At 42.3% G+C, this 22,621-nt stretch overlaps 2 protein-coding genes across 5 annotated transcripts; one reads left to right on the top strand and one right to left on the bottom strand.

Annotated features, from left to right (window-relative positions):
- Positions 1-187: 187 nt before the first annotated feature.
- LOC121538071 (dnaJ homolog subfamily C member 5) lies at positions 188-5,099 on the bottom strand. 3 transcript variants are annotated; one of them, XM_041845826.2, is made up of 6 exons: positions 4,966-5,099; positions 3,765-3,817; positions 3,444-3,581; positions 3,074-3,287; positions 2,668-2,839; positions 188-2,477 (listed from the first exon to the last, which is right to left on the bottom strand). In XM_041845826.2, exons 3-6 carry the CDS (start codon positions 3,557-3,559, stop codon positions 2,371-2,373), a joined length of 609 nt encoding a protein of 202 aa, XP_041701760.1. In that variant the 5' UTR covers positions 3,560-3,581; positions 3,765-3,817; positions 4,966-5,099; the 3' UTR covers positions 188-2,370. The 3 variants fall into 3 exon arrangements, with proteins under 3 accessions (XP_041701760.1, XP_041701761.1, XP_041701762.1); XM_041845827.2 differs by having other exon boundaries at positions 3,778-3,817; XM_041845828.1 differs by having other exon boundaries at positions 2,386-2,477; positions 2,647-2,839.
- A 961-nt stretch (positions 5,100-6,060) lies between these two features.
- Positions 6,061-17,971, top strand: LOC121538072 (glucose-induced degradation protein 8-B homolog). Of its 2 annotated transcripts, none has more exons than XM_041845829.2 (5): positions 6,061-6,147; positions 6,579-6,712; positions 6,930-7,126; positions 7,686-7,883; positions 17,142-17,971. In XM_041845829.2, exons 2-5 carry the CDS (start codon positions 6,586-6,588, stop codon positions 17,313-17,315), a joined length of 696 nt encoding a protein of 231 aa, XP_041701763.1. In that variant the 5' UTR covers positions 6,061-6,147; positions 6,579-6,585; the 3' UTR covers positions 17,316-17,971. The 2 variants fall into 2 exon arrangements, with proteins under 2 accessions (XP_041701763.1, XP_041701764.1); XM_041845830.1 differs by lacking the exon at positions 17,142-17,971 and adding an exon at positions 16,905-16,979.
- The last annotated feature ends 4,650 nt before the right edge of the window (positions 17,972-22,621 follow it).

Here is a 22,621-nt window from a genome sequence, read left to right as displayed (position 1 = left end):
GGATTCTACAGCACGGGCTCTGTCTCCATCTACTGGCAAAATCAATGCACCAAGCCGCCTTTCATATTCAAGTGTAGGCTTACAGTCCTTCATAGGCTTATTTGAAGGTACCGGTAGACCTACTAGAATATCATATTTGCAGCATACTGTAGTAGCATTAGAATTGAAATGATAAACAAAACAACCGTAAATGTTCATGAACATTTATTTAACAACAGCAAATCAGATCAATGACCCACTTTGTTTTCTTTCACACACATTACCATGCTACAACATAAAGGTCCAGATTTATACTTAATATTTAAGTGTATGTACAACAGACCTTAACCATTAAACCATGCGTTGCAAAATTTAATGGCCACATCAAAAAAACATACCATTTATAACTATAGCCGTTCATCATCAAAAACATGACAAAATAAGTTAACTTAAATAAAATAAATGTAATAAAATTACTATATCACTATCATTACACTATATACTATGTCGTCTGTATCAAGACATTTTTATGGAACCATTTCCTGATCATTGGTCCAGTAGTTTTAGTGAACACACATTGCATTCAACTCATTTAACAATTAGCATTTTCCAACATCTCAATGAAGAAGCGATAACAGGTAGATATATCTATGGGAGGGGGTGTGAGGGGGAGGGGGGCACAGCAAACACTGTAAAAGGACCACACAGGTCAAACAACCATATCATCAAAAGCAGAGGGCAGGCGAGAGGAGCTCAGACATCCATTGTAAACCATTGAAACATAATTGGCATTAATGAAACAAACAAATTATGAAGATAATGGCTGGTTATGTATTAGTTACACTGGACATATATTTAGTTGTATATATTTATATTAAAAACATAAGTCTATTCTGGTTATAGGATAAGAGCTGCCTGTGGTAGTGCTAGCCCACTTATGAAATGACTTATGAGCTAAGAAAGTACCAATATCGACACTCAAAATTCAATGATGGTCAAAACAAATGAACACAGCATTGGACAATTACAACACAATTCCCTTCAACACAACTATAAAAAACAAGATGATGATAATATTTTTCAAATGCTCCCAACTTTTCCCTACACAGTACTCTTTTTCATCACATCTAAACATACATGAATAGTGCTTGGAATGAAAATATGTCACCCTCTAAATTGGATCAGGTCAAGGTCCTTGGCTTAGACAGTGTGGGGTAACACTCGGAACCACAAGGAAATTGGAACCACAAGGAAATTAAGCACAGGTAAAACATAAAATATCTGGATATTGAGAATATCCACTCAAATGTGCAGAGAAGAGTTGCTCAGAGATGTCTGGGTCGCGTCCCAACAATCCAATGGGACTGTGGGTGGCACAGTGGCAAGTAAAAGTACACAAAATATACATGACTAGATGTGTTAAAAAACCTATGTATGATATTTATCTTCTGGTGTTAGTCAGTTATTCGATGCAGGGAAGTCAGGGGCAAGATTACATGCATTCAATTCAGATTTTAGGGGCAGGACAAAGCAATGCTTCCTTCACACAAGAACAGACCAAACCAAGCCAATTCAAGACCCACCAAATGTTAAGAAAGCAATGATGTCACCATCAGTATTTCATGATATTGCCATCATAAAATGCAGCTTGTGTGCCCTGCCCTCCCTGCCCTCCATCCCCACCCCACTTCTACAGGCACAGATCTCAGGGCAATATAACCACAATGCAAAAGGAAGGGCACCAACACAGGTAAACGTGAGCCAACATCTATGGGTTTAAAAGTGGTTGAAGGAAAGGAGCTATATGTTTATAACTGGCATCAGTTGATGGCAATTCTAAACTGAGAATTGTGTAGCTCTATTTTGAATGTTTAATGACGACGGCACCATGCAGCAAAGACAATGAACAGCAACACACCTCACTATCCACAACCTCCCTGAGCCGAACCTCTCTTATCAGTGAGCAAAAACATCAAGTAAACTGTACCCCAAATGAATCACACTCACAGGTGCACCAACAGTATGAATAAAAAAAATGAAGACAATGATTTATTTCTCTAAAAACAGTGCATGCTACACCATGACATGAAATATGGATAGGGGACTGTGGGGTTGGAGGATTTTGAGGTCAAAGGCCAAAGAATATGAAAGAACAAGCAGAAGGGAAGCAAACTTTTTCTTTATCTTTTTCCTACATTGAGGCGGGAGTGGACCACTCTGGAGAGGGTGGAAAGGGAGGGTGTATCTTAAAGAGTTTCATATGTGGGCCACGCTCGCTCCTCCATCTCCTCTGCTTTCTTAGTGAAGTTTAAACAGATTGCCCTTCTCGTTCATCCTTTTAAAGGTGGAGCAGGGTAGCAGGCAGGGCCACAGGCCAGCCAGGGGTGGGGTTTAGTTGAAGCCCATGTCGGTCTGATAGGTAGAATGGTGACCATCTGACGTCAACTGGGTGGTCTCTGTCGCTGATGGCTGCACCAAGATGGCTTCACCACCAGCCTCTGTCAGAGAGAGAGCGAGAGCGACACACACACACACACACAAACACACACACGGTAAGATATAAAGGGTCAGTAATGATGGCACTCCATAATAAATTACCATGCAATTGAAACAAGTCAATGGTCAGTGATGAAGTGATTTGTGTTCATGCAGAAACATGTTTCTTACACAATAAGCAGTCGATCTCACCTCTCTCATCAGACTGCATCTGGGCCTCCAGGTCCTCAGGAGACACATAGAAGTCAGTCTCCTGGCCCTCTGGGGGCCGCGGTTTACACTTCCCACAGCAGCAGTTACAGCAGCAACACAGGCAACAGCAGAAGTAGCAGCCAGTGGCCAGGCCACAGAACACAAACAAGGCCTGCAGAGGGAAAACAAGGCAGTGTATGTGTGTGAGTTTGGGAGAGAGAGGTGTGAGAGAGATCAAGAGAGTGTGACAAGAAGATAAAATAATAACAATCAAGACAAACAGTGTTAGAGAGGCTTGGTTGTGTTTTTACAGGGTTTGTGTTATAAAATATGCCATTTTATCTTTGACCCTAAGTCCACTCTACATGTCTACCCCCCACCTCCCCGTGGCCCCTCGCAGTCTCACCTTAGCCCACCAGCTGGACAGGACAAAGTAGGTGTTCACGTTCTCCTCGCCAAACTGCTCAGCCACGTACAGTCCCAGGGAGCCATACTTGTCATAGATGTTCCGCTTGGTGGGGTCATTCAGAATGGCATGGGCATTGTTGATCTCCTTAAACTTGTCAGAAGCTTCAGGGTTATCTGGGTTCTTATCAGGGTGGAATTTCAACGCAAGTTTTCTAAGAACACATAAGAGTGAGAATTAGATAGTACCAATAAACAAAACATAAGACTATATTTATCTGTGGCACGCTCTAGAAAATAATGTGGCTATATTTTTATTGATGAGTACTAGTATAACTACTACAGTAAGTGGCCACGCCTCTCTGACTGACCTGTAGGATTTCTTGATATCGTCGGGAGTGGCTAGCTTGTCAATGCCAAGCACAATGTAGAGTGATTCACCAGAGGTGGAGAGTGAGCGCTGCCTCGCCTGTTCTTGTGCTGCCATGATGCCTCACGTCCTTCAGAATCTGAACACAGAGAAAAGGAAGAAATGCACATGTTTATTAACCAATGAGTCATCATTACACCATTATTCAGCCTATAGCACCAGGTGTGTTGACAGAAGCAGTGTATTTTTCATTCTCACAAATATGTGCAGTTCTGCCCCAAATTCACAAAATACTCCCACACTCCAGGAATCTATTGCACACCTTATAACCTTACCGCCACTCCAAAATGGTGCACTCTCAGCAGGGTTCCTACCCTGTAAGAGGAGAGAGTAGAGTAAATCATCTACCTGTGAACCTAGATGCCCTCTCCCTTCCAACAACAGATCAGACAACCTAGTCACATATTCTAACTGTATATCTCTTGGGTTTATACTTAGAATAGGCCTACAAATGCCAGGATCCTGTAACTATTACTAAGTCAATAACAAATTAACTTATATGAGATATGAGTGTTATCATTCTCAGTCACTCAGTGTGGTCAAATTGAGAACTGAGGTCTCACGCAAATCACTGATATTAATTGGAATGTGTACCCTTCAGGGGTCTCTTTTCAAACTAGCTACTCTGTCAACTCTGTCACTGTCATTTGTTAGGATTGTTGATAGGAAATCCGTAAGAAGTTAACGACAAATCACAAACATCAAGATGCTATAGCTTCAGACTGCACAAGGGCATATAGCCTTCAGAGAACCCCAAGGGCCTATTGCATTCAGAAAACCTCAAGGACCTTCTGCAGTGATGCTAAGGCCAAAATGCTCAATCTTGAGCATTTTCCATCATAGGCCTATCCCTGAACTCAAATAATGTACTCAATTGGATGCTAAATTTCAAGTAATTAGGGTAAATGGTGACTTTATGTGAGGTGGTCCTGGGGAGGAGAATCGTTATTGACATCCAAGGAAGCAGCTGACCATAGATAGGCTAGATTTATTGAGATGACGCACTAGTCGTAAAATACCCATTCTTCAACCTCCAGCTAAACTATTAACGTTTTTAGGCCATGTCACAAATGACTGACCAAACAACTCATTTTCACAAAAATCGACTTTTGCAAAATGTCAAAACCCGTACGCTGTGAGGCTGTTAAAATCCATACACTCTGACGCTGTTCAAATAAATGGAATACATGATCATCATTCATGGAATGTTCGTTTGCTATAAGTACAACTAGAATATTATGATATATATTCTGGATTATTTTTGAATCTGTAGCCTAACTGCGATGCTTGGAGCAGTTAATCTTTGTAGCTGCATCAGCAGCAGCACTGCGCAGCATCCATGTTGGTTTGTAGCTGGCCTTTTCTAAATGCAAGTGAGGACTCGCTCAAGTCAGCAGTAATGTTCAAGGGCAAGGGAGAATAGGTTTAAAAAATAAACAATCCACATCAATGAGAATGCTTACCTCTTGAAGTCGGCTCTGATGCACTATATATGGAAATGGTCCAGAGAAATATAATAATGGTATCTGATTATGGTCGCATCCCAGAGAACCGCGAACACCCACCAAACGCAACCATGGACAGCTGCAGCAGTATATTGTCCCCGCCCCCTCCCCGAGCCCTCCTCCCCAATTCGACATGCGCGCCGCACACTCATTGATTGGGATGCCCCTCAGCCTTATTACTGCATTATAAACTACTGTTTACTAAAAATAAATAAACATAGCTACAACGTGATGAAGTCATTTTCTTTTGAAGGAATTTTGAAGGGATGTAATACAGTAAATTAGGCCTAGGTGATTCTCAACCAGAGACCCCTTCAGACAAAAACCCTAGTAGGCCTAATGTTACCCTTACAAAAAAAGATTGCAGTTTTGAAACTGCGGTATTTTGGACGCAGTAATTGCAGTTATATACATCTGACTGCAATCTTTTTTCGTCAGGGTACCTTAAGAAGTAATACCTGTCCTTGCTTCATTACTTCATTTTACATTTACATTTTAGTCATTTAGCAGACGCTCTTATCCAGAGCGACTTACAGTTAGTGAGTGCATACATCATTTTTTTTTTATACTGGCCCCCCATGGGAATCGAACCCACAACCCTGGCGTTGCAAACGCCATGCTCTACCAACTGAGCTACATCCCTGCCAACCATTCCCTCCCTTACCCTGGACGACACTGGGCCAATTGTGCGCCGCCCCATGCGTCTCCCGGTCGCGGTTGGCTACGACAGAGCCTGGATTCGAACCAGGATCTCTAGTGGCACAGCTAGCACTGCGACGCAGTGCCTTAGACCACTGCGCCACTCGGGAGAATATTTTCCACATTGCGTTAATTCCACAGAACAGACTTTCGAGTTACACCAAGGTATATACAATGAGGCGAAACGTTTAGAACCTTGCAGCATAATTCTACAAGACATAAAATATCTGTTCCACAAAATGCATTTCTATCTGAAAGTTTTTGCAACGTTGAACCCTTCTGAACAGACCCCATCACTGCTACTGTTCCTTGGCAACCATGACATCATTCCACTGGCCAATCGTAGTTATGTTTCCCCAAATCACATTCGGTTGTCGCGATTCTCGCGAGAGAGCTTGAAGCAACTACACATCCGTAGCCGAAGTTGAAAGATTGTTACAGGTATATTTAATTGGACAATAAAGCTGACTACTATATTTGATAGCGATAATGTCTATTATTATGTATTGTACTCTTCGCTCATGTTACAATTACACGTTGGTGGGTGATGCGCCAACAAGCAGCTAGCTAGCTAACGTTAGCTAGCAACAACACAACAAGTAACGATAGTTAACGAGCTAATTTCAGACTAAATGTTTTGGTGTGTGAGGCCAGAATATTCGTTCTGTTCCCCGCATAGATGATAGATATCATATCACTGTTAATAGCCAGCTAACCTTTCGAAATGAAAGGATTTAGTTAGCTAGCTAGCGAACGTTGTTTTGGTCTTCAAACACCAATCGACCACAATCACTCTCGACATGACACCGGCATGTCGGTGCAATTACTAACGTTACTTGCTAGCTAACACATTTTTTATTCAAACTTCGCAGGATCCCAATGTCAATGATGAGTTACGCGGAAAAGCCCGAAGATATTACTAAAGATGAATGGATGGACAAACTGAACAATGTACACATACAGAGGGCTGACATGAACCGGCTCATTATGAATTACCTGGTGACAGGTATTCCACGATTCACACTTTTGTGTCAGTTGCTGCTAAAACAACCTCCAATCTGAGCCGCTCTCTATCCCAGTTAACCGTTCTGCTCCGAACATCTTTGAATCTTCAGCTTGTCTACTGACAGAAGCAGAATCCCAAATTCTTCCTTGATCCATCCTTTATCCGGTTGATTGTTCTTGTGATTTTTATGGTCTCACTCTTGTCTGTGTTTGTGCAGAGGGGTTTAAAGAGGCAGCCGAGAAGTTTCGGATGGAGTCTGGTATTGAGCCCAGTGTGGACCTGGACTCTCTGGATGAGAGGATAAAGATTAGAGAGCTGATCCTGAAGGGAGAGATACAGGAGGCCATCGCACTCATCAACAGTTTACACCCAGAGCTGCTTGATACCAAGCGCTACCTGTACTTTCACCTGCAGGTAAGGATGCCCTCAGTGGACTGATTTGGGACCAGAGCTTGTCCAAGACAACAGCATCTCTTGTGGATGTCCATTGCCCACACCAAAACACTTGATAAAACTTCTATGTCATCCCTGAGCCAGCAGCACACCACCCTGCATCCCACTGCTGGCTAGCTTCTGAAGCTAAGCAGGGTTGGGCCTGGATGGGAGACCAGATGCTGCTGGAAGTGGTGTTGGAGGGCCAGTAGGAGGCACTCTTTTCTCTGGTCAAAAAAAATACAGTGATTGCCCTGTGTAGGGTGCCGTCTTGGAACGTTAAACGGGTGTCCTGACTCTCTGTGGTCACTAAAGATCCCATGGCACTTATCGTAAGAGTAGGGGTGTTAACCCCAGTGTCCTGGCTAAATGCCCAATCTGGCCCACATACCACCTAATCATCCCCAGCTTCCAATTGGCTCATTCATCCCCCCTCCTCTCCCCTGTAACTATTCCCCAGGTCATTGCTGTAAATGAGAATGTGTTCTCAGTCAACATAAAAAGTCCCTCTCCATTTCTTCCCTCCTTCTCCTCTTTGTAGCAACAGCACTTGATTGAGTTAATTAGGCTGCAGGAGACAGAGTCTGCATTGGAGTTTGCCCAGACACAGCTCGCAGAGCAGGGGGAGGAGAGCCGTGAGTGCCTGACAGAGATGGAGAGGACGCTGGCTCTTCTTGCCTTCGACAACCCAGAGGAGTCGCCCTTTGGAGACCTACTTAACATGATGCAGCGACAGAAGGTGTGTCTGTGTGGGCTATTTATATTTTACCATTATTTAACTAGTCAAGTCAGTTAAGAACAAATTCTTATTTACAATTACGGCCTACACCAGCCAAACCCGGACGACGCTGGGCCAATTGTGCTATCATCTGTATCATTGTTTATTAGGCTATTAGAGCCTCTTTACACTACACTAGTTTGACGACACATACTAGATCCAAGACACATACAGTGCCCTCTGTAATTATTAGGACAGTGAAGCATTTTTTCTTATTTTGGCTCTATACTCCAAAAATCTAACAATGACTATGAGATTAAAGTGCAAACTGTCCGCTTTAATTTGAGCGGGGACTTTAATTCAGGCAAACTTAAATCCTTTTTACCTAATTTCTACCAGCATGTCACATGTGCAACCAGAGGAAAAAAACTCTAGACCACCTTTACTCCACACACAGAGATGCATACAAAGCTCTCACTCTCCCTCCATTTGGCAAATCTGACCATAATTCTATCTTCCTGATTCCTGCTTACAAGCAAAAACTAAAGCAGGAAGTACCAGTGACTCGCTCAATACGGAACAGGTCAGATGATGCGGATGCTACGCTACAGGACTGTTTTGCTAGCACAGACTGGAATATGTTCTGGGATTCATCCAATGGCATTGAGGAGTATACCACCTCAGTCACCGGCTTCCTCAATAAGTGCATTGACGACGTTGTCCCCACAGTGAGCGTATGTACATATCCCAACCAGAAGCCATGGATTACAGGCAACATCCACAATGAGCTCAAGGCTAGAGCTGCCACTTTCAAGGAGCGGGACACTAATCCGGACACTTATAAGAAATCCCGCTATGCCCTCAGACAAACCATCAAACAGGCAAAGCGTCAATACAGGACTAAGATTGAATCCTACTACACTGGCTCTGACGCTCTTCGGATGTTGCAGGGCTTGCAAACTTACGGACTACAAAGGGAAACCCAGCCGCGAGCTGCCCAGTGACGCAAGCCTTCCAGATGAGCTAAATGCCTTTTATGCCCGCTTTGAAGCAAGCAACACTTAAGCATGCATGAGGGCACCAGCTGTTCTGGACGACTGTTTGATCACGCTCTCTGTAGCCGATGTGAGCAAGACCTTTAAACAGGTCAACATTCACAAGGCCGCGGGGCCAGACGGATTACCAGGACGTGTACTCGGAGCATGCGCAGACCTACTGGCAAGTGTCTTTACTAACATTTTCAACCTCTCCCTGACCGAGTCTGTAATACCTACATGTTTCAAGCAGACCACCATAGTCCCTGTGCCCAAGAAAGCGAAGGTAAACTGCCTAAATGACTACCGCCCCGTAGAACTCACGTCGGTAGCCATTACCACCTTTGAAAGGCTGGTAATGGCTCACATCAACACCATCATCCCGGAAACCCTAGACCCACTCCAATTCGCACACCGCCCCAACAGATCCACAGATGACGCAATCTCAATCGCACTCCACACTGCCCTTTCCCACTTGGACCAAAGGAACACCTATTTGAGAATGCTGTTCATTGACTACATCTCAGCGTTCAACACCATAGTGCCCACAAAGCTCATCACTAAGCTAAGGACCCTGGGACTAAACACCTCTTCTGCAACTGGATCTTGGACTTCCTGACGGGCCTTCCCCAGGTGGTAAGGGTAGGCAACAACACATATGCCACGCTGATCCTCAACACTGGGGCCCCTCAGGGGTGCGTGCTTAGTCCCCTCCTGTACTCCATGTTCACCCACGATCGCGTGGCCAAGCACGACTCCAACACTATCATTAAGTTTGCTGACGACACAACAGTGGTAGGCCTGGTCACCGACAATGATGAGACAGCCTATAGGGAGGAGGTCAGAGACCTGGCAGTGTGGAGATCCTCAAAAAGTTATACAGCTGCACCATCGAGAGAATCCTGACCGGTTGCATCACCGCCTGGTATGGCAACTGCTCGGCATCTGACCGTAAGGCGCTACAGAGGGTAGTGCGTACGGCCCAGTACATCACTGGGGCCAAGCTTCCTGCCATCCAGGACCTATATGTTGGCGGGGTCAGAGGAAAACCCAAAAAATTGCCAAAGACTCCAGTCACCCAAGTCATAGACTGTTCTCTCTGCTACAGCACGGCAAGCGGTACTGGAGCGCCAAGTCTAGGTCTAAAAGGCTCCTTAACAGCTTCTACCCCAAGCCATAAGACAGCTGAACAATTTTACCCCTACCTACATGTACAAATTACCTAGACTAAACTGCACCCCCGCACATTGACTCGGTACCGGTACCCTCTGTATATAGCCTCGTTATTTTGTGTTACTTTTTATTTTATTTAATTTTTTACTTTATTATATTTATTAAAATATTTTCTTAACTCTATTTCTTCAACTGCATTGTTAGTTAAGGGCTTGTAAGTAAGCATTTCATGGTAAGGTCTACACCTGTTGTATTCAACGCATGTGACAAATACAATTTGATTTGATTTTCATCCATATCGGGTGAACCGTTTAGAAATTACAGCACTTGTTGTACATAGTCCCCCCATTTTAGGGGAGCAAAAGAATTGGGACAAATTTACTTATGTGTATTAAAGTATTACAAAGTTAAGTATTTGGTCCCATATTCATAGCACGCAATGACTACATCAAGCTTGTGACTCTACACATTTGGTGGATCCATTTGCTGTTTGTTTTGTGCCCAATAGAAATGAATGGTAAATAATGTATTGTGCATTTTGGAGTCACTTTTATTGTAAATAAGAATAGAATATGTTTCTAAACACTTCTACATTAATGTGGATGCGACCATGGTTACGGATAGTGTTGAATGAATCTTAAATAATGATGTGAGAAAGTTACAGACAAACATATCATACCCTCAAGATATGCTAACCTCTCACCATTACAATAACAGGGGAGGTTAGCATTTTTTGGGGGGTATGATATTTGTGCATCTGTAACTCTCACTCATCATTATTCACGATTCATTCAGGATTATCAGTAACCATGGTAGCATCCACATGAATGTAGAAGTGTTTAGAAACACATTATATTCTTATTTACAATAAAAGTGACTCCAAAATGCACAATATATTATTTACCATTCATTTCTATTGGGCACAAGACAATAGGAAACACAACCAAAACAAACAGCAAATGGATCCACAAAACTTGTAGAGTCACAAGCTTGATGTAGTCATTGCGTGCTATGAATATGGGACCAAATACTTAACTTTTACTATTTTAATACACATACAGTGAGGGATAAAAGTATTTGATGCCCTGCTGATTTTGTAAGTTTGCCCACTGACAAAGACATGATCAGTCTATAATTTTAATGGTAGGTTTATTTGAACAGTGAGAGACAGAATAACAACAAAAAAATCCAGAAAAACGCATGTCAAAAATGTTACAAATTTATTTGCATTTTAATGAGGGAAATAAGTATTTGACCCCTCTGCAAAACATGACTTAGTACTTGGTGGCAAAACCCTTGTTGGCAATCAGAGGTCAGACGTTTCTTGTAGTTGGCCACCAGGTTTGCACACATCTCAGGAGGGATTTTGTCCCACTCCCTCCACTCCTCTTTGCAGATCTTCTCCAAGTCATTAAGGTTTCGAGGCTGACTTTTGGCAACTCGAACCTTCAGCTCTCTCCACAGATTTTCTATGGGATTAAGGTCTGGAGACTGGCTAGGCCACTCCAGGACCTTAATGTGCTTCTTCTTGAGCCACTCCTTTGTTTCCTTGGTCGTGTGTTTTGGGTCATTGTCATGCTGGAATACCCATCCACGACCCATTTTCAATGCCCTGGCTGAGGGAAGGAGGTTCTCACCCAAGATTTGACGGTACATGGCCCCGTCCATCGTCCCTTTGATGCGGTGAAGTTGTCCTGTCCCCTTAGCAGAAAAACACCCCCAAAGCATAATGTTTCCACCTCCATGTTTGACGGTGGGGATGGTGTTCTTGGGGTCATAGGCAGCATTCCTCCTCCTCCAAACACGGTGAGTTGAGTTGATGCCAATGACCTTGATTTTGGTCTCATCTGACCACAACACTTTCACCCAGTTCTCCTCTGATTCATTCAGATGTTCATTGGCAAACTTCAGACGGGCCTGTATATGTGCTTTCTTGAGCAGGGGGACCTTGCGGGCGCTGCAGGATTTCAGTCCTTCACGGCGTAGTGTGTTACCAATTGTTTTCTTGGTGACTATGGTCCCAGCTGCCTTGAGATCATTGACAAGATCCTCCTGTGTAGTTCTGGGCTGATTCCTCACCGTTCTCATGATCATTGCAACTCCATGAGGTGAGATCTTGCATGGAGCCCCAGGACGAGGGAGATTGACAGTTCTTTTGTGTTTCTTCCATTTGCGAATAATCGCACCAACTGTTGTCACCTTCTCACCAAGCTGCTTGGCGATGGTCTTGTAGCCCATTCCAGACTTGTGTAGGTCTACAATCTTGTCCTTGACATCCTTGGAGAGCTCTTTGGTCTTGGCCATGGTGGAGAGTTTGGAATCTGATTGATTGATTGCTTCTGTGGACAGGTGTCTTTTATACAGGTAACAAGCTGAGATTAGGAGCACTCCCTTTAAGAGTGTGCTCCTAATCTCAGCTCGTTACCTGTATAAAAGACACCTGGGAGCCAGAAATCTTTCTGATTGAGAGGGGGTCAAATACTTATTTCCCTCATTAAAATGCAAATCAATTTATAACAGTTTTGACATGCATTTTTCAGGATTTTTTTGTTGTTATTCTGTCTCTCACTGTTCAAATAAACCTAGCATTAAAATTATAGACTGATCATTTCTTTGTCAGTGGGCAAACGTACAAAATCAGCAGGGGATCAAATAATTTTTTCCCTCACTGTAAGTGAATTTGTCCCAATACTTTTGCTCCCCTAAAATGGGTGCTGTAATTTCTAAACAGTTCACCCAATATGGATGAAAATATGCTCAAATTAAAGCTGACAGTCTGCACTTCATAGTCATTGTTTGATTTTAAATCCAACCTTTTTAAGTATTGAGCCAAAATAAGAAAAAATGCTTCACTGTCCCAATAATTATGGAGGGCACTGTATTTTTGTATGGTAAAGAGATGGATCTAGCTTCAAATCTATCTTTCCCAAGCCACCTCCATAGGTAGTGTGGGACACTTGTACAGCAAGTTCCCCCCTCTGGGTGGTATACTGTGAAGACAATGGCTCTCTCCGATGCCACATGCCCCTGCAAGAATGACCTTAATTATCTTAATACCAGTAGACAGCGTTTTTGTTGTTAGCCAAATTGAAAATGACATGCTTTTAAAATGTCCACACATCTGTGAAACATTGCATTAATCAAGGCTTGCGAAAGTATTCACCCCCCTTGGCATTTTTCCTATTTTGTTGCCTTACAACCTGGAATTAAAATTGATTTTTGGGGGGTTTGGATCATTTGAGTTACACAACATGCCTACCACTTTGAAGATGCAAAATATTTTTTATTGTGAAACAAACAAGAAATAAGACAAAAAAACAGAACTTGAGCGTGCATAACTATTCACCCCCCCCCCCCCAAGTCAATACTTTGTAGAGCCACCTTTTGCAGCAGTTACAGCTGCAAGTCTCTTGGGGTATGGTATGTCTCTATAAACTTGGCACATCTAGCCACAGGGATTTCTGCCCATTCTTCAAAGCAAAACTGCTCCAGCTCCTTGAAGTTGGATGGGTTCCGCTGGTGTACAGCACTTTTTAAGTAATACCACAGATTCTCAATTGGATTGAGGTCTGGGCTTTGACTAGGTCATTCCAAGACATTTAAATGTTTCCCCTTAAACCACTCAAGTGTTGCTTTAGCAGTATGCTTAGGGTCATTGTCCTGCTGGAAGGTGAACCTCTGTCCCAGTCTCAAATCTCTGGAAGACTGAAACAGGTTTCCCTCAAGAATTTCCCTGTATTTAGCGCCATCCATCATTCCTTCAATTCTGACCAGTTTCCCAGTCCCTGCCGATGAAAAACATCCCCACAGCATGATGCTGCCACCACCATGCTTCACTGTGGGGATGGTGTTCTCGGGGTGGTGAGAGGTGTTGGGTTTGCGCCAGACATAGCGTTTTCCTTGATGGCCAAAAAGCTCAATTTAGGCTCATCTGACCAGAGTACCTTCTTCCATATGTTTGGGGAGACTCCCACATGCCTTTTGGCAAACACCAAACGTGTTTGCTTCTTTTTTTCTTTAAGCAATGGCTTTTTTCTGGCCACTCTTCCATAAAGCCCAGCCCTGTGGAGTGTACGGCTTAAAGTGGTCCTATGGACAGATACTCCAATCTCCGCTGTGGAGCTTTGCAGCTCCTTCAGGGTTATCTTTGGTCTCTTTGTTGCCTCTGATTAATGCCCTCCTTGCCTGGTCCGTGAGTTTTGGTGGGCGGCCCTCTCTTGGCAGGTTTGTTGTGGTGCCATATTATTTCCATTTCTTAATAATGGATTTAATGGTGCTCCGTGGGATGTTCAAAGTTTCGGATATTTTTTTTATAACCCAACCCTGATCTGTACTTCTCCACAACTTTGTCCCTGACCTGGTTGGAGAGCTCCTTGGTCTTCATGATGCCGCTTGCTTGATGGTGCCCCTTGCTTAGTGGTGTTGCAGACTCTGGGGCCTTTCAGAACAGGTGTGTATATATACTGAGATCATGTGACAGATCATGTGACACTTAGATTGCACACAGGTGGAATTTATTTAACTAATTGTGACTTCTGAAGGTAATTGGTTGCACCAGATCTTATTTTGGGGCTTCATAGCAAAGGGGGTATATACATATGCATGCACCACTTTTCCGTTATTTATTTATTTGAATTTTTTGAAACAAGTAATTTGTTATTTCAGTTCACCAATTTGGACTATTTTGTGTATGTCCATTACATGAAATCCAAATAAAAATCCATTTAAATTACAGGTTGTAATGCAACAAAATAGGAAAAACGCCAAGGGGGATGAATACTTTTGCAAGGCACTGTATGTGCAATATGGTTTAGATGAGAAGCTCCTGTATAGTTTGAATTGCTATCCTTATTTTGTTTGTCGATATATTATGGTATTTACAGTATGCTAATACAGTGGGGGAAAAAAGTATTTAGTCAGCCACCAATTGTGCAAGTTCTCCCACTTAAAAAGATGAGAGAGGCCTGTAATTTTCATCATAGGTACACGTCAACTATGACAGACAAATTCAGGGAAAAAAATCCAGAAAATCACATTGTAGGATTTTTAATGAATTTATTTGCAAATTATGGTGGAAAATAAGTATTTGGTCAATAACAAAAGTTTCTCAATACTTTGTTATATACCCTTTGTTGGCAATGACACGGGTCAAACGTTTTCTGTAAGTCTTCACAAGGTTTTCACACACTGTTGCTGGTATTTTGGCCCATTCCTCCATGCAGATCTCCTCTAGAGCAGTGATGTTTTGGGGCTGTCGCTGGGCAACACGGACTTTCAACTCCCTCCAAAGATTTTCTATGGGATTGAGATCTGGAGACTGGCTAGGCCACTCCAGGACCTTGAAATGCATCTTACGAAGCCACTCCTTCGTTGCCCGGGCGGTGTGTTTGGGATCATTGTCATGCTGAAAGACCCAGCCACGTTTCATCTTCAATGCCCTTGCTGATGGAAGGAGGTTTTCACTCAAAATCTCACGATACATGGCCCCATTCATTCTTTACTTTACACGGATCAGTTGTCCTGGTCCCTTTGCAGAAAAACAGCCCCAAAGCATGATGTTTCCACCCCCATGCTTCACAGTAGTTATGGTGTTCTTTGGATGCAACTCAGCATTCTTTGTCCTCCAAACACGACGAGTTGAGTTTTTACCAAAAAGTTATATTTTGGTTTCATCTGACCATATGACATTCTCCCAATCCTCTTCTGGATCATCCAAATGCACTCTAGCAAACTTCAGACGGGCCTGGACATGTACTGGTGTCACAATCATTGAAAGGAGTGGACCAATGCGCAGCGTGGAATGCGAACATACTTTTATTAAACATTCACCACACGAACAAAAACAACAAAACGATACGTGAAGTCCTTGGGTACATACACAAACTATACACGGAACAAGATCCCACAAACACAAATGCCCAAACGGCTGCCTAAGTATGGTTCTCAATCAGAGACAACAAGCAACAGCTGATTCTCGTTGCCTCTGATTGAGAACCACCCCGGCCAACATAGAAACACAATGAACTAGATCCTGAACATAAACACAAAACATAGATTCTACACACCCTGGCTCAACATAACAGAGTCCCCAGAGCCAGGGCGTGACAACTGGCTTAAGCAGGGGGACACGTCTGGCACTGCAGGATTTGAGTCCCTGGCGGCGTAGTGTGTTACTGTTGGTAGGCTTTGTTACTTTGGTCCCAGCTCTCTGCAGGTCATTCACTAGGTCCCCCCGTGTGGTTCTGGGATTTTTGCTCACCGTTCTTGTGATCATTTTGACCCCACGGGGTGAGATCTTGCGTGGAGCCCCAGATCGAGGGAGATTATCAGTGGTCTTGTATGTCTTCCATTTCCTAATAATTGCTCCCACAGTTGATTTCTTCAAACCAAGCTGCTTACCTATTGCAGATTCAGTCTTCCCAGCCTGGTGCAGGTCTACAATTTTGTTTCTGGTGTCCTTTGACAGCTCTTTGGTCTTGGCCATAGTGGAGTTTGGAGTGTGACTGTTTGAGGTTGTGGACAGGTGTCTTTTATACTGATAACAAGTTCAAACAGGTGCCATTAATACAGGTAACGAGTGGAGGACAGAGGAGCCACAGGTCTGTGAGAGCCAGAAATCTTGCTTGTTTGTAGGTGACCAAATACTTATTTTCCACCATAATTTGCAAATAAATTCATAAAAAATCCTACAATGTGATTTTCTTGATTTTTTTTCTCTCAATTTGTCTGTCATAGTTGACGTGTACCTATGATGAAAATTACAGGCCTCTCATCTTTTTAAGTGGGAGAACTTGCACAATTGGTGGCTGACTAAATACTTTTTTCCCCACTGTAGCTGCAAACACACAGAAAGCAGGAATGTGGCTTTGGCCACACCACATCCAAGGTAATGTAAGGATAGCGTAAACAGAAAACTTGCAAATCTGATGTTGAAGAGAGGCAGGTCTTACTACACATATTTTACTAATGTAAAGAAAGACAGACTTAATGAGCATAAGTAAAATGGTCTCTTTTTGTTGGTGTTCTATGTGTGACTGTATTCCTGTAATTGACACACCTCAATGCTCTTCAGGTGTGGAGTGAGGTGAACCAGGCTGTGCTGGACTATGAGAACAGGGAGTCAACACCCAAGCTGGCCAAGCTACTCAAGCTGCTGTTGTGGGCTCAGAACGAGCTGGACCAGAAGAAAGTCAAATACCCCAAAATGACAGACCTCAGCAAAGGCACTATTGAGGATCCCAAGTGAAATGAACGAGCAGTGACATGGACTACCACACTTCCTTTCTCCTATTTATAATCAGTCGACGACTGGATGATAACGTAATAATAACATATTATATATAAATATAAATACATTTTTCATGTTGCATATATGAGAGGACTTAATTGATTGTGCAAACCAGTATATGGCTTAAAAAGTGACAACTGCTATGATGATTTAAACATTCAACAGAGTACCCACATTTATAGACATTTTGAGAGACAAATTTAAATTACTGGTTTATATTTGATTATCTGAAAAGGAAGTATTCACTTTTATTTGAATGTCATTTAAAAAAAATTGTTTTTAAGCCACTGGGTTGCCACACTGAGTTTGGGAGTTATGATTTTATACATACAAGGTAGAGTTTGTTAAGCCTAAATTAGGCTCATATGTAAAGGACAGAGGGGAATAGGCTAAATGCCACTTTTTCTAGATAAAGGGTTTGGATCAAGTGGAAACTGTGTTACCCAGCCTTTATCTACTGTACTTTGATTGGTTATAACCTATATTCTGGTCATCTGGTCTTAACCTGTCTACTGCTGGATGAAAGTATTGCTTACATGGAAATACTGGTTTCTTTTAAATGGTTGGCTGAGTTTACATTCCATTCTGTCTTTGAAAGACACATGAAGCTCTGCCTTGTATTGTTTGTCTGTTTTAGTTTTGTTTTGTTGAGGAATGAAAACTTGTAGATGGTGGAAACCTTTCACAGTAGAAGGGCTGTACTTACTTATCATACGGGAGTAGAGAGAAGTTGGGTACACATGACCAGTTTGCTATTAAGAGTTAGTTACCAGTTAGAATTTTTACATTTACTGCCCAGATGCATGTACAGTGCCTTGCAAAAGTATTCAACCCCCTTGGTGTTTTTCCTATTTTGTTGCATTACAACCTGTAATTTAAATGGATGTACACAAAATAGTCCAAATTGGTGAAGTGAAATGAAAAAAATAACTTGTTTCAAAACATTCTAAAACATAAATAATGGAAAATATGTATTCACCCCTTTGCTATGAAGCCCCTAAATAAGATCTGGTGCAACCAATTACCTTCAGAAGTCACATAATTAGTTAAATAAAGTCCACCTGTGTGAAATCTAAGTGTCACATGATCTCAGTATATATACACCTGTTCTGAAAGGCCCCAGAGTCTGCAACACCACTAAGCAAGGTGCACCATGAAGACCAAGGAGCTATCCAAACAGGTCAGGGACAAAGTTGAGAAGTACAGATCAGGGTTGGATTATAAAAAAATATCAGAAACTTTGAACATCCCACAGAGCACCATTAAGTCCATTATTAAAAAATTGAAAGAATATGGCACCACAACAAACCTGCCAAGAGAGGGCCGCCCACCAAAACTCACGGACCAGGCAAGGAGGGCATTAATCAGAGGCAACAAAGAGACCAAAGATAACCCTGAAGGAGCTGCAAAGCTCCACAGCGGAGATTGGAGAGTATCTGTCCATAGGACCACTTTAAGCCGTACACTCCACAGAGCTGGGCTTTACGGAAGAGTGGCCAGAAAAAAGCCATTGCTTAAATAAAAAAATAAGCAAACGTTTGGTGTTCGCCCAAAGGCATGTGGGAGACTCCCCAAACATATGGAAGAAGGTACTCTGGTCAGATGAGACTAAAATTGAGCTTTTTGGCCATCAAGGAAAACGCCATGTCTGGCGCAAACCCAACACCTCTCATCACCCAGAGAACACCATCCCAGTGAAGCATGGTGGTGGCAGCATCATGCTGTGGGGATGTTTTTCATCTGCAGGGACTGGGAAACTGGTCAGAATTGAAGGAATGATGGATGGCGCTAAATACAGGGAAATTCTTGAGGGAAACCTGTTTCAGTCTTCCAGAGATTTGAGACTGGGACGGAGGCTCACCTTCCAGCAGGACAATGACCCTAAGCATACTGCTAAAGCAACACTCAAGTGGTTTAAGGGGAATCATTTAAATGCCTTGGAATGGCCTAGTCAAAGCCCAGACCTCAATCCAATTGAGAATCTTTGGTATTACTTAAAGATTGCTGTACACCAGCGGAACCCATCCAACTTGAAGGAGCTGGAGCAGTTTTGCCTTGAAGAATGGGCAAAAATCCCAGTGGCTAGATGTGCCAAGCTTATAGAGACATACCCCAAGAGACTTGCAGCTGTAATTGCTGCAAAAGGTGGCTCTACAAAGTATAGACTTTGGGGGGGGGGTGAATAGTTATGCACGCTCAAGTGTTCTGTTTTTTTTGTCTTATTTCTTGTTTGTTTCACAATAAAAAAATATTTTGCATCTTCAAAGTGGTAGGCATGTTGTGTAAATGAAATGATACAAACCCCCAAAAAATCCATTTTAATTCCAGGTTGTAAGGCAACAAAATAGGAAAAATGCCACTTGCGAAATGTTGTTGAATTGGTTAAGGTCATTACAGAAACACTCATGCCTTGTTTATGTTATGTGGGAGTTGAAATATTTGTTTCTTTTTTACCTGGTCCTAAATGTCATTTTTTCCTTTTTAATACTACTTTTTATTGTACGGTCAGACAATGTGATCATAGAGACTACAGATAACTCCCCTCTTATTATTGGACGTTTTTGAGGTGAAATTTGCAGATTTGGAAATTATTTTGAGAGAAAGTTGTATTATATACGGCCTAATACAGCAGGTAATGTATGACAATCTATTAAGAGCATTGTTTCCTGCATTGTGTAGCCTTGCTGCTCAGGTTCATCATTTATTTATTGTGAATGTGCAATTTTGGCATAGAAGGGATGAATAGTAAGTAGATCACTTACACACTACGGCAGATATGTAGTCGTGGAATCTGAGGGCGCGTTCTTTATTGTAAACGCCGCGATCACACATTGTCGGTTGGCTGCCGCCTTTTACAAACTAGACGACCTGGAACGCGCTCTCAGTGTTGCACTGATCGCAAGCAACCAGTCATTCAGCCAGCCAAACTCAGTCAGAGAGAGATATGTATGTTTCAAGGTGCTCACAAGTTTTACCTGTCCAGCAGGCTGTGTCCATATTTTCATTCGTCGAAGCGCACGAGTGGTGGACGGTGAATTTGAAAATACCCTGCACATTGAATGGCATTGTTGCAAATATTTGGTGAAACTAACCATAACTTTGAAGTTCCCGGGAAAGTTCTTCCTAACAAAGTATTTGCACACGATGGTTCCGAGGGAGAGGAACCAGAGCAGCAGACTGCGATATGGCCCAGGTGAGGTGATGGATTCTGCTTTCGGTTCTTTGCCTATCGGATAAGCTAATAATGTTTTATTTGAAAACATGTATAACTTCTTAATGTAGTAGTAAATATTATTTGTCGTAGTAAATATAAAATGTTATAGATTGGTCTGACTAAAATGTTGTGCAAAGACCAATTTGTGTTAGGAGCCTGTTTTTAATAAATGCTGTTTTAGGTCAGAGAACAAAGGACAGAGGAGAACACCATATCTTCTCACCAGATGACCTAGTCTTGCAGGAATGCGATAACAGGACAACACCCCCTCTCCGGCCATAAACCACCAGATACTCCCCACCACTTTCTCTTGACACACACCAATATTTCTCTTTCACGCACACTCATTCTCAACTCCTCACGAGTTCCCTGGACACACACAAACATTTCATTTGCACGCACACTCATTCTCAACTCCCCTGTCTACTGGTCGGGTGCCAAGGGCAGAGGACTCTGCCGTGCACCAATGGGGCTTCTACTCTGGACAGAGCAGACCCGCCTCCTACGCCTCGGGAACCAATCAAGGGACTAGAAGAAGGACCCCTTCCTTTATGTTACATTGTATAAGTAATGCTGTAAACTCTGTTTATGCATCCTTCTCAACTGTCTCCATAAGAGGCAATTGATTGGGTCCATGCATGTTAATTAGCAGGATCCCATGCATGTAGCTTGAACAGTAACAGATATCTCTGTGTTTAATAAACTGCCTTTTTGCTTAAAGCAAATTCCTCTCTGTCTAGCGTCGATGGTTTGTACTTCCTCTCCTAATTATGTGTTCACCAACAAATTGGTAGCAGAGGATGGTTTCTAATTCGATCTAAAGAGTTGGTGCGAGAGGAAAAGGCAAATCATCGATCTAAAAACAGACGGAAGAGTGACCTGAAATCCAGGAGACATCAACTATTCGTCTTGCCTCAGGAACCTGATCAGAGCGCTCTTCTAAAAGGTATGCAGAGCCTGTTAAAACGAAATCTTGCATATTGTATTATAGACCAATACCAAATTTTGATCAGAAGTACTGAGTGTGAGTATGAATACTTGTTAAATAATTTTCCATCCTAATGAATTAAGGCATACATGAGATATCTGGTACTGTGTTTTATACTAAGGAATAAAGGAATAAGGAATAAAGGAATAAGGAATAAAGATAAACGTATCCAGAATGTGTCAAACTACGGATTGACGCATTGGTGGATAAGATTTGACCCATAAATCTAGATTCCTAAAGGGACCCAGTTTGTTCTGAAATCTCTCGCATAAAATATATCCTATAGGGGAGGTCCTACCCTATAGGTTGCGAGGAGGTTGAAGTTAAACTGTGGCAGAGTTCTAGACATTAGGTGGGGGAGAATCACCGAAATTGACCAGAGGTACTAAATTCCCGGGGATGCCAGTTATCTCTGTGATTTCACACTTAAAACGTTCCATATAAATGGTTGTGTGAAAGGTACAATTAAGCTGAGACTAAGTCCTTCCTAGTGATCGAGTTGTCAAAAAAAAAAAAATCCTTTGATAGGGATCCAGTTGCTTCTGTGACTTCACATAAGTATAAGGTTGTGTGAAGGGTAGCAGTCGAACTGAGACTATGTTTTAGGACGCTCTGGTAACCTAAATTTTTTAAGGTATTGAATTCTAATTGGCAGTTTTGTTTTGCTGTGTTTATATTTTAACGTGTCTGTGTTGTATTATAACGTGTAATGGATGATGGGAAGTTATAGTGAGACTTATGAAACTGAATACCAAACTGTGGAATTGAGTGAATTTGACTTAGGCTTTCAGGAACCAGGGATTAGGGGGACTGATATTGGATCTGTGCATATTCTTGAACAAGAACTGAGACAATTGAAGCGTGTTGTGTGCTGTGGAGGAATTACTGCATTGGTATATGTGACTGGAATTCTGATTTTTTATGATAATAATTGCATTACAAATTATATAAATCAGCCTCTTTATATACGAGGGTGTCGTACATGAGATAAGTCTGTATTGATACCGATAATACATCCTTGGAAATAAAACACCAGGGACGGGATAAGATAGTAAAGCAAGA

The sequence above is a fragment of the Coregonus clupeaformis genome, chromosome 24 (genome assembly GCF_020615455.1).
Source record: "Coregonus clupeaformis isolate EN_2021a chromosome 24, ASM2061545v1, whole genome shotgun sequence".
In the NCBI taxonomy this organism is placed as follows: Eukaryota; Metazoa; Chordata; class Actinopteri; order Salmoniformes; family Salmonidae; genus Coregonus; species Coregonus clupeaformis.
Note: the sequence above shows the minus strand (reverse complement) of the source record. Positions and strands in the feature narration are given on the sequence as shown.

Bases quoted from the DNA above. Each gene is read 5' to 3' on its own strand.
- LOC121538071 (XM_041845826.2), bottom strand. From the start codon at position 3,559: ATGGCAGCACAAGAACAGGCGAGGCAGCGCTCACTCTCCACCTCTGGT. The intron at 2,840-3,073 runs GTGAGACTGCGA...TTCCCTCTGCAG, and splicing joins TGTCCAGCTGGTGGGCTAAG to GCCTTGTTTGTGTTCTGTGG. The intron at 2,478-2,667 runs GTGAGATCGACT...TCTCTCTGACAG, and splicing joins GATGCAGTCTGATGAGAGAG to AGGCTGGTGGTGAAGCCATC.
- LOC121538072 (XM_041845829.2), top strand. From the start codon at position 6,586: ATGTCAATGATGAGTTACGCGGAAAAGCCCGAAGATATTACTAAAGAT. The intron at 6,713-6,929 runs GTATTCCACGAT...GTGTTTGTGCAG, and splicing joins TATGAATTACCTGGTGACAG to AGGGGTTTAAAGAGGCAGCC. The intron at 7,127-7,685 runs GTAAGGATGCCC...TCCTCTTTGTAG, and splicing joins ACCTGTACTTTCACCTGCAG to CAACAGCACTTGATTGAGTT.